Below are 11,102 nucleotides of genomic sequence, written 5' to 3' on the forward strand. Positions count from 1 at the left end.
ACCTTTGAAGGATAAGCGCTATTCAAGGACATTTCCAGCACCACTGGACCCCAGCATCTGCACTTTTATCCTTCCCTTCAAATTAGAACAACGAAAATCAAAATTTCTGAGACACGTCAAAGTATAAAAGTTGGGAAAGTTAATGGTGACGACCGCATCGGCATTGCCATGCGCAGGTAAGTCTGACCAGCAATTGTTTGGCTTCTCGAATCACGAAGTGTCCAAACAGTCCATAACACTTTTGTCTCGCCCAGGGTGAAACCGTGATGGGCCTGCCCTCTGCAGGCAAGAGTAAGGTGACCATTGTCTTGGTAAGTGGATTAGCCTAACTACCTACCCGAGCTGCTCCACCACGGTCGTACGTCGTAATTCGCACGACAATTAACATAATATAATTACAGTACACCTACCGTTGATTAAATACTAGATCATTTATGCGATGCGCTCCGTAGAAAAGCCTAATTACAAGTAAATTAGGGTACTCATAGATACCGAGGACTTTCGCTGCTCTTTTGTCAGCACGCGTTTGATGTCGCCCGGCCGGAACTCGGAACCGTTCAAAGTTGACTTATTCTATATTATTCTATAAATAGGGGTCCCTGTCGGGTGGATCACGGAAATAACCCGGTATACGCCTTTCGTGCCGGTTACACGCATGCGAACGGGGTTCTCTCCACATATACAGATATTTGCACACCCTGCGCATGATCGCTCTGCTACGGTTCGCCGGGCAGGTTAAATCGATCGTTTAATCGAGAACTGCAGCTCGTAATGAACTAGGCGGTCGCGGTGGCAGCATATTAGTACGCGATTGGGCCAGCGGTAATCCGCTTCGATCATCGCTGCCGTAACTAGAGTCACGTTATACCGCATACACTCGTCCCAACAGACAGGTGCACAAGAAGATCAAGGGCGGGCACAGTGATCGTCGTGTCTATCACAGAGCAACTTAACGTCGCCATTCATCGACATCGGCAGTAGGATTAAGATTTTACCAGTGATCGAGATGGTTGATCGCTTGAACCCATTCGGAAACAAAACATACATATGTGTTTTCAGGAGTCGTAAAATAATCGTTTATAACCCTAATCATTCCTATCTATCTACGTTAAGGAATATACCTAGCGCTGGATGCAGGCTCGTCATTGTTACGATCATTTTCCATGATTTTCACTTTCAGGTATTTAACGCTGTACGTATCATTTAGGTCTATCCTACCTGCACCCATTCGTCCTTCACCTTACGTAAGTATATGCTGACCGAGAGGCGGTGCATGGACGAAATTCAGTACGCAATATTACGGTGCAGTCGGTATTGGTATAGGTACAGAAGATTTCCTGAGAGGTGTCCCAGAGGTAAACCGACAAACTGCAGACCCGAACCTTTCGCAGGTTTCGTATATATAGGTCATAGTTGCTCGCAAATTAGATCAATAATGTGCCTCGGTCGGGTACTGAATGCCGTGGTGATCTAGTCGTAAATTATCAATCACCTATGCGAGCGGTCAACGCATACTTTCCGAACTTGATACTTCTACATTCACTTTTTCCTGGACTAATTGGAGTAATAAAGACTTCCTTAGCTTCGCTATTTCGCATGCACGTTTCTTATACCTACCCGAGGCAGTAAGGAACATAAAATTTTTTGAAAAAACTTCAGGGTCAATATAGATTCTCAAGTTCAGTTAGGTACCATTATAAATCCTACGCGGCCCCGTTTAAACGAGGAAAATACCCAATTGGATCATCGCAGACCAACAATTCCATGGCATAAAATTTAATTGCCAAGTACTGCGGGCGAAAACCAAAACTGGAGCAACGGTTCCTCGAGTACAAAAATATATATATATATACAAATCGAAATATATACCTCGGCGAAGGCCAGCTCGAGTACGAAGATGCCACCATATTTCTTGAACTCGTTTATTGCTCAGGCTGCAACGGCTCGACGTACACGAGCATGAGTCCTCGCACCAACACATCGATGGACTTATTCACGCACCCAGAGTCCCTGGAGCAGGATCGAGCTTCCAGGGAGGGACATGGAGGGCTGCCGGAGGGTAGGTAAAGGCGAGCGGGAATAACCGTTTTATACGGCAGAATTATCGCAGATGATTCTCTCGCGAAAATCTATGTAGTCCTCCTCGAGCCCCGACGTAGGTGCAGCGTATATACGGATGCTGAGCCGGAACGAGCGGGGGACAACGGCCAGAGTTTGGAAGGGAGATAGGTACAGACCGCGTAGGCGGGACAGGACGATCCTTGGCTCAGCAAGTCCCGGCCAATCGTAGCTGGCGAACGGCGAACTACCGAAGCGACTCTAAGGACCAGCCGATCAATCACGAGCCTCGTAGAGGCAGCATGGTCGTCGCCCGGTCGTTATCGCCGTATATAACCAAACCCCCCCTCGAGACCTTGGCGCAGTCGCCTTCGAGTCTTCGGCGAACCGAGTCACGTCCTTATTTCAAGGTATCTGGTTTACGTGCCGGTGTAGCACGGAGACGGAGCTACTCAACGCCGTAATTTTCACGCAAACGTCGTTATATCGTACCGGTTCGCATGGCAGTTATACACCGCGGTGTACGTCAGGTGTTCCAAGCGGTTATAAATGGATATTATACTTAAAATTGAAGTGTTACTTGAGTGTGGATGCCGATCGTGATATTCCCGTCGGCGAGGATTACCTGCGGTTTTCATCAAATACACTCACCCTCCTCGATTGCAATTCCAACTCCTGCAACATGCAGGGGTACCAGGGGACCTTCGAACATCAGCCACAGGAACACCGGGACCGGGACCGGGAGGACACTGTCGTGGTGGACCTTGTTCCTCCTCAGTATCAGCTCAGTCCACCAAACAGTCCACCTCCGACGCGTCCCTCCTCCAATGGGGGATCGTCCGCAAAGATACACGGTAATGATACAATTAGTGTTGAAAGTGTTCACTGTGCCGACCGGTTGTTGGTGGTGTAACTGCGCGAAGTTTAGGGTAAAAGTGCAGCCTTAGCGAGTATAGTTACCATAGATATCGGGCGAGGTTGTAGGTGGTGCGTGCTGGTAATTAATAGCTTCGTAATCCAATTCGATAATCCTTTATTTTTTGCTGTTGTTTGATCTACATCGAAAATTTGGTAATCAGACCCCCACCCGGACGATTCTACGGTATAGCTGTGGGACCCTCTCGAATTGCTGCATTGTAGTCTATAGCAACAATTCTGATGTACCTAGAGCAGGGCCGTAACTTTACAATCCTTTCCAGGAATGCATCCATTGTCATTTTTCCCGGGTTTATTGTGGTAATTATCTAACTACGCCCGTTACTTTCCCAAATAGCGTTGATTTTTATTGCGGGTTTGAAGGGGTATGTCGACCTCTTCGTAACCACCTCGTCTGCTAGGATTTTACGATACGTACTAATAACCGCGAGGTAACGTGTACCGTTGGTCGGTACGTGTATAATTATTTAACCGCCACTTGCACTACTGCATCATCTTAATATCGTTTTGCAGAAACCTCGCCGTCGCATCAGCAGCCTCCGCTGTCCTCGATGGACTCCAACATCCGGAGGTATAGAACGGCGTTCACACGAGAGCAACTTGCGAGACTGGAGAAAGAATTTCACCGGGAAAATTACGTCAGTAGGCCCAGACGATGTGAACTAGCAGCTCAGCTCCAGCTTCCTGAATCCACAATTAAGGTAAGAATTCCAAAGTTGTTTAAGCTTTCTTGAGTAGGATGTCTTCCATCGTTACATGTAATATGTTTATATATTATGCGGTCGAGTTGCAGAATGTCTACGACTGATATGAATTATATACTTGCTTGCAACCCACTGTTTAAAATATCCGTTATAAATTTACAAAAAATGTATAGGAAGCATTATTCAGGTTCGGTATTGTGAATTTACTATACATGTGTTGAATAATTTAAAAACCAGAATTGTCAAATTTACCGCACCATTCAATAAAATTACCAAAAATTAGTGCGATAAGTATGTCATGTACTTGGATATCACTATTCGATTTATAATCTGCAAATTTAGTACAGGAATTTTGTATTAAAATTTGTTAAATTTACTGTACGAGTTGGTAACGTTATGGTAAATGTATACTAAAACTGTGAAATAAAAAGAAATGGATAAAAAATGGATTAATAATTGATTTCAACAACATTTCAGTTACTGCAATCGCTGAAAACGCATTTTAGATTGAATAGAAGAAATTACCGCATTATCATTGATAATACAATGGACAGTCGACACGGGCATGATAAATAATACAGTCCATGATAGCTTATGAATAAAATATGTTCAGAGTTTGTACTCACAATACAATTTCGAATGAATTTACAAACGTATTTCCTATCCAAATTTAGTCAATTTTCAGCACGTGTCAGTAAATTTATGATGAAATTATCACAATTTGAAAATTTGATTATTAATTCCAAAATTTACATGGTAGTTTCCTATAAAATTTATACCTGCACAAGTTGAGTAGATTGACAAGGAAATTCCGCAATTTCCAAAAATTCTTAAGAATCTTTTTAAATACTCTGCGTTTAAACTATTATCAAGTAAAACTAAAATTCTTCGGGGTGATTTTAGAATTCAGTTTTAGGAAATTCGAAATCAGAATACGACGAAATTTAAAGTCCACATGAGTGATTTCCAAACCTAATTATGGGATATTCGAAATCGCAGAGCAAAATTTATAGAGATGTATATTGATTACTTTTGCCGCAATAGATTTTTAAATTTAACATACTCTAATCGAATTTCTTTGGACGCACATGTGTCACGTAAATGCAGCAGAATGTTTAGTCAATACCAAATGCCGTACCTTGTAAATACTTGTTTGTTTTATTTTTGTTTTTGCCTATTATGATTGATATGGGAGATCAAAAACATGTATAAATAGGATATAAATAATATAAATAAGGGGACGATGAAGAATTTGAGCCTTTTGTCAAAATAAAAAGCATAACGTGAAATCGATGGACAGGCTTACAAAATAATATGACGAGAACGATAATAAATATGACATTGACTCTCAATTGAATAAATTAAATATAAATAAAATATAAATGAAATATAAAGAACATGTAAATAAAACGTGAGTGAAAAATAAATAAAAGGTCAATAAAATATAAAGGGAATATAAATAAGATATAAATAAAATTGAGATTAAATATAACTAAATATATAAATAATATATAATACATCTTTAAAACCTGTTCATAGTCAAAATAATTAAAATTACACATTCATTCAAACATTCACAAATAAATTAAAATAAAATACGCCGAAATTAACACAGGTCAGGTTATAAAATTGTCTGGGATGATAATAAAAAAGTTTAAATTTCATAAATAAATTAAAAATCACTCATCCCGTTGCTTATTATTTGACCGCAGCTTCGTCGTATAATCGTCTCGATGATAGTATTTTCCGATGGAGTTGCAGACTACGATTTTTTGGAAGCCTCCTTCGTGCTGACTCAGCAATGCGCGAAAGTTTTGAAATTGATCATTTTTTCGATTTCGTGTCTTGGTTTTATTGTTTAATGATGAATTACACGTTCTCGTAATTACGGAGACTGACTGGTAATGGCGATGTGTTGAAATGGATTAAAAACTGCTATTAAAAATGAGTATAAAATTTCTGCGGGGAATTTAAGATTGGTCGGCTTGGCGTCTTCCCGTAGAATGTTCAAAATGTTCAGTCGTTTCTTCTGCCTGACGCCTGGATCGAGATGGCTGAGTCAAGCGAAAGCCCGCGCGCACTTTGAATTTAAAATATCGTTACAACCTAAATTGACAGATACAACAAATTTAACACAGCAATTTAACTAAATTTACAACACGCTTTTGCGTCTCTCTATTAACCAAGTTAAGCAGAATTGGGGAAAAGTGATTGCACATTTAATGAGACGGCTATAGTAATTCACTTTCAAACGCCAAATTTTTACTTTGCCAGACTCTCGTGTTGTAAATGTGTGGCAAATTTACGGACATTTTTAACAGTGCGCGACCGAAATCACGCAGCTGCAACTTTTTGTAGCAGTATAATATGATAGGTGTGGAAATACGAGCGGCTCTTGCATCCCGCCGGCGCATTAGAGCGACGATTATAACCTTTAAAACGCGCCTCTTTGTTCGAGGCTTCTCAAACGAATCAATTACGAAAAGCAAATATCCTCTTTGACGCCTCGCCTGGAGCCGGTTTTGCCGCTGCCGACTTCCATTTCTAGGCTCTCCGGGTATAAGATACGGTTAGATCTTTGCCACCGAGGCCCCGGACCTAAATCCAGTTGATTTTAAATTACAGTATATTGTGAAACAAGGAGGTAAACTCGGTCTTTTCGGGCCGGGCGTCATTTTGCAATATGAGTCGCAGGTGAACCAAAGACGAATATTGCAAATACTCGAGCCGAAAAGACCGTTGCCTCCTTGTTGCACACGATTCTTTGTATAACAAGAGTATGTTGCGCGTTTTTTCACAAAGCACGAAATTGAGCTTAGGGTCAGGTAACGTCAGATTTGTTCACAACAGCCTATGCGCGCAGTATTGAAACGATCACTTTCAACTCCTAAGATTTAAAAGTGGTCTTTTCCGTACTCTGCGCATGCGCATTCGCAGACTCACTGGACCAACATAAGAACGGGTACCTTCACTGTTAGAAAATTCACGGTGTCGATATAAGTCCACACCGATTAGTGTAAAATTAGACATCATCGGGGTAAATCGTTCGATTCTTGACACCGAGTGTTCTCAAAATGAACACCAAAATACTGTGGACTGTGGACAATAAGTGCTGAGCTAGAGCAGATCTATCTCGATCACGCGTTTTTGCATCATACTTATGATTTGCAATTCGTTTTTTGAGATGCTGTGACGATTGGCCTGTGTAACACTTATCAAAGTCTTTACATTTGATTTTACACACAGTGTTGGTTTGTTCAAGTGTGGCGGTTTTTGACTTTAAAGACGTAATTATATCGTTCAAAGTGTTGGTAATTTTATATGAAACATTGATGTTTTCTTTCAATAGTATCTTTGTAACATTTTGTGACAGGCTGTCAATGAACGGAATTGATCCAAGACATTTTTGTTTACTGGCATCGATGTTGTCCACCTTGCTATCTGTGCAGCTATTATAATGTTTATGGGTTCTTTTTTCCTGTAAATGCCTGATCGATTTCAATGGGTACCCATTTTTTCTCAGAGTTTCGCGTATTATTTTAAAAATTTTCTCTCTAAATTGAGCATCAGCTAGTATTATGCTTCTGTCGAATAAGGCTGTTTCTACACTTTTTTTGAATTGAAGCGGATTGTGCGAATGAAAGTTGATATATCTTGCAGACCATGTTTCTTTCTAATACCAGTCAGTCAACACTATTCCTTTGTGTAAATATTATTCTTGGATATAAAGGTCATAACAAAAATACATATGTTATGACCTTTATATCCAAGAATAATATTTACACAACAATTTACCAAGGTCAAGAAATCGTTTTCATCACTATTCCTTTGTAATTGATGACGCCGGTATCAAGAAAGCTAATTCTATTGTTTACTTCTGTTTTATATGTGAATTTAATGCGTGGATGATATTGGTTAAATGCATTTACAAAATTCCGGATTTTACCTTTATGCACACACGTTATTATATCATCTACGTATCTTTTGTAAAAAATCAATTCAAAAGGTAGCGGATTGATTACTGTCTCTTCTAGTATATCCATCACTAGATTAGCTAAACTTGGACCAATTGATGAACCCGTAGCTACTCCATAGATTTGTTGGTAAAAACTGTTGCTATGGTTGCGTAGGTATAAAATAAGTAGAGTTCAAACAAATCTCAACCATTTTCACAAATCCCATCTCAGGAATGTCCGCGTGTTTAGCTGTCAGAGCCCCCCGTTCTTCTTAATGACGTTGTGTACGAAACACACGCATGGAAAAACGCCCAAACGCCTCGTATGTGACAATGTATATCAATCACTCAGCACAGATTTCTTCCTTGTAGGTGTGGTTCCAAAACCGACGCATGAAAGACAAACGCCAAAGACAGGCATTGGCCTGGCCCTACGCCATGTACGCCGACCCAGCGTTGGCGGCAACTCTTCTAGCCGCTGCTACAGCTTCGCTGCCGCCGCCACCTTACCACAATCACCATCATCACCATCACCACCATCAGCTGCAGCACCAACAGACTGGTCTCCCGCCCGGCGGACACCTTCAGGCCGCTTCTCCACCCGGCTACGTTCCAGCCGCGGCCGCGGCAGCGGCAGCGGCCTACTACGCGCGCTACGTCCCGTACCAAACACACCCGGCTCATCCGGCGCCGATTCATCGGCCTCACCTTCCGACACAGACGGCGACGACCACGGTACCTGGGGCAGGTTACCCGCCCGCGGGTCTCCACGCGCACACGCTTTCTCACCAGCTGATGCAGACGCACCATCACCATCAGCAACCACACCAGCTCCAATCCCCGTCTTCGGCGGCCGCTACCGCGGCCGCGGCTCTCGGTCCCTCGCTCCATTTCCCATCGCCACTGAGCCTCCCTTCCTCTCCCCCAACGTCAGGCCAGCCCACCGCCTACGCGACGCCGCCTCCCGGGACTCCGTCAGCGACGTATCGCCCTGAGCTGAGCAGTCCCGCGCAGTCCGATACGTCATCAAGTGAGTACGACTGCAGCGGGACTTCTCAGGCCGTGGAGAACAAGCTCTACGTACGAAGCACCGCCGCTACGACACAGACTCAGACGACCACCCTACAGACGTCGTCGAGTACAAACGAAGCCACGAAGATCAAACCTCCGAAGCTGTTCCAACCTTATAAAAACGACATTACTGAAAGGACGTAGGTCATCCGCTGCGGGCAGCGCGAGGACGAGTGCTATTTACCAAAGTCTATTATTGTAAGACCAAAAGATGCGTCGGAGTGCCTGCTTGTGTGGAATGTACTATGTTATTCAAATTTCTGCAGGCCCGGTACTCGCGGCGGTTAATTCCTCCTTACACCTCCGATTCCATTGTAAATTTAGAATGATAGCTGCGCTGTATCTGAAAATACAGTATTGACGTGTAGCGTTTTTACACGCCAACCTTATATTTATTAGCCATTTCAAACCTGAAAATATACCTGTCATAACACATACATCTATATACATATATACTAAGCAGCTAGGCATATACAGCTTTTTATTGTACAGTTAAGCAAATAAATTATTTATGTTATAGTTTTAAGGATATACATTTTACGATTAATATTATCATATTATTACTACGATTACCACATTAATTAATACGATGTACAGTATTTATATAAAGTATACTATGTCTGTATAATGTGTACACAGCTAGAAAAATTTAACTAAACATAATGTCCGAGCAGGTCCACTTTATATTTGTGTTATTCGTTACATTTCTTTTGGTGAATATAAGACAAATTTTTGTGATTCTAAAATTTAAATTATCATATCAATATTTGTTTTGTAATTTTCGGTTTTTTTCCACTCTGTAATATATTAAAAAATGGTTAAATCAACCCAAAAATGTTAGTGGACCTGCTGGGATATTTTTTTCTAATTTATACATATACATGCAGTATGCAGTATACTACACATACGTCATGTTAGATTGTGTAAGAACGAAATGATGGAACCATATAAATATATATGTACATATATACGTCTTATATATATGTGGCATTTTTATTGCATATTACAAAAGGCTCCTCGAACGCTAGGCGGAACCCAAAAGTAGAGATTTCGCGGTAGGAATCGTTGATAATTTCGGAAAAGAGCGGCAAGACGACGGTCACGCATTCGAAACTCTGAGAAGGGACACTTTAGAGGCTAGCAATTGAAATATTTCAAAATTTTTCATTTTTGTCTATTTTTGCTCTCGAGTACAGAGGGTGAGGCTAACACCGCGAACGTGGCCTGTCAAGAGATTACGAAAGAATAGAAATGGAACACGATTCCCGTCGTTGAAGTTAGCCAACGCATCGTTCCTCACCGCTTCGCAAGGTCGTCACTACACCAACAGCCTATCAGCGTTCGCGACAGTGGAAATCGACGTAGCGATAAGCTGGATCTAACAAATACGTAATCGTAGGTCCAACAAGAACCGGGCAATATCGCGAATCGTAAAGGCGGATGATTTGAACTTCCAACTCCGCGTAGCGGAGTTAATCACTTGAGAGAGTGGCGACAGACCGGGAAAACCGGGAAGAGTCAGTAAATTTCGTCTATCGGGAAAAGTCAGGGAATTATAATGGATCATAACTTTTGGAAATGGTATTGTTCAATTTCTAATTACTTGTGTGAAATAACGCAATACTATGTCTTTTTAGATCCACATTTATATATTCGAGGTGCACTACTTCTGGAGCTTTTGGTCATGAAAGGTCCCCAACGTTACAACCGAACAAAGTTTCGCGGGAAATCTTCAGGGAGTTCTGAATTTTTAGACGGGAAAAGTCAAGGAATTTTATTTTATCAAAGTTGACGCCACCCTGCTGCTTGAGTCCTGGCGAACCTACTAATAGGATCATTATGGAGTAATTTTGAGTAATTCGAGGGAAAAATTAGTGAGAGTCGGTAGATTTTCTTCTCGGCGAAATTCAAGTGGCATTTGCGATGCAGTCAGTACTAATTTTCTTCTCACGAACAAAATTAGGGAGTGATTTAAATGGGCAGACCCACTAACGGTTGGCCATTTTCAACTTGCGAATAAGCTTACTGGACATTTGTTTGACAGTCCACTTGTTTGGTGGCCGTAGCCTGAGTTTCGCGATTACGCGTAGATTCAATTTTAGTTGTTGTAAAGTTAGACCTAGAGTCACGGTTTTTGACTAGAGTCATTTCAATTGTAAATTGCGTGCAGCCAAATTCCGCTGCGCAAGGTCTAGTCGCCTTAGTAGTGTGTTTTGAAAGTGCACCTATCAAGAACGTACTGTTAAAAATTTCTGTATGGAACTTCCTAAACTCCATTGGAAGTTTTATTTGGATAGGAAACAGTGAATTCGCCATAAATTTAATATTAATTCAGTGTACAAATATACAATAAATTTACCCTAAAATTTAGTAAATTC

At 41.5% G+C, this 11,102-nt stretch overlaps 1 protein-coding gene across 1 annotated transcript; it reads left to right on the top strand.

Moving 5' to 3' along the window:
• The first annotated feature begins 2,440 nt into the window (after positions 1-2,440).
• LOC107217243 (segmentation protein even-skipped) lies at positions 2,441-9,846 on the top strand. Its single transcript, XM_015654662.2, has 3 exons — positions 2,441-2,912; positions 3,508-3,695; positions 8,026-9,846. The coding sequence occupies exons 1-3, from the start codon at positions 2,741-2,743 to the stop codon at positions 8,866-8,868; spliced, it is 1,203 nt and encodes a 400-aa protein (XP_015510148.2). The 5' UTR covers positions 2,441-2,740; the 3' UTR covers positions 8,869-9,846.
• The last annotated feature ends 1,256 nt before the right edge of the window (positions 9,847-11,102 follow it).

Source organism: Neodiprion lecontei, chromosome 5 (genome assembly GCF_021901455.1).
Source record: "Neodiprion lecontei isolate iyNeoLeco1 chromosome 5, iyNeoLeco1.1, whole genome shotgun sequence".
Lineage (NCBI taxonomy): Eukaryota > Metazoa > Arthropoda > Insecta > Hymenoptera > Diprionidae > Neodiprion > Neodiprion lecontei.

What these genes read in the sequence shown, in the direction of transcription:
- LOC107217243 (XM_015654662.2), top strand. Translation starts at nt 2,741, where the DNA reads ATGCAGGGGTACCAGGGGACCTTCGAACATCAGCCACAGGAACACCGG. An exon ending in ATCGTCCGCAAAGATACACG is followed by an intron (nt 2,913 to 3,507) that starts GTAATGATACAA and finishes ATCGTTTTGCAG; the next exon opens with AAACCTCGCCGTCGCATCAG. An exon ending in TTCCTGAATCCACAATTAAG is followed by an intron (nt 3,696 to 8,025) that starts GTAAGAATTCCA and finishes TCTTCCTTGTAG; the next exon opens with GTGTGGTTCCAAAACCGACG.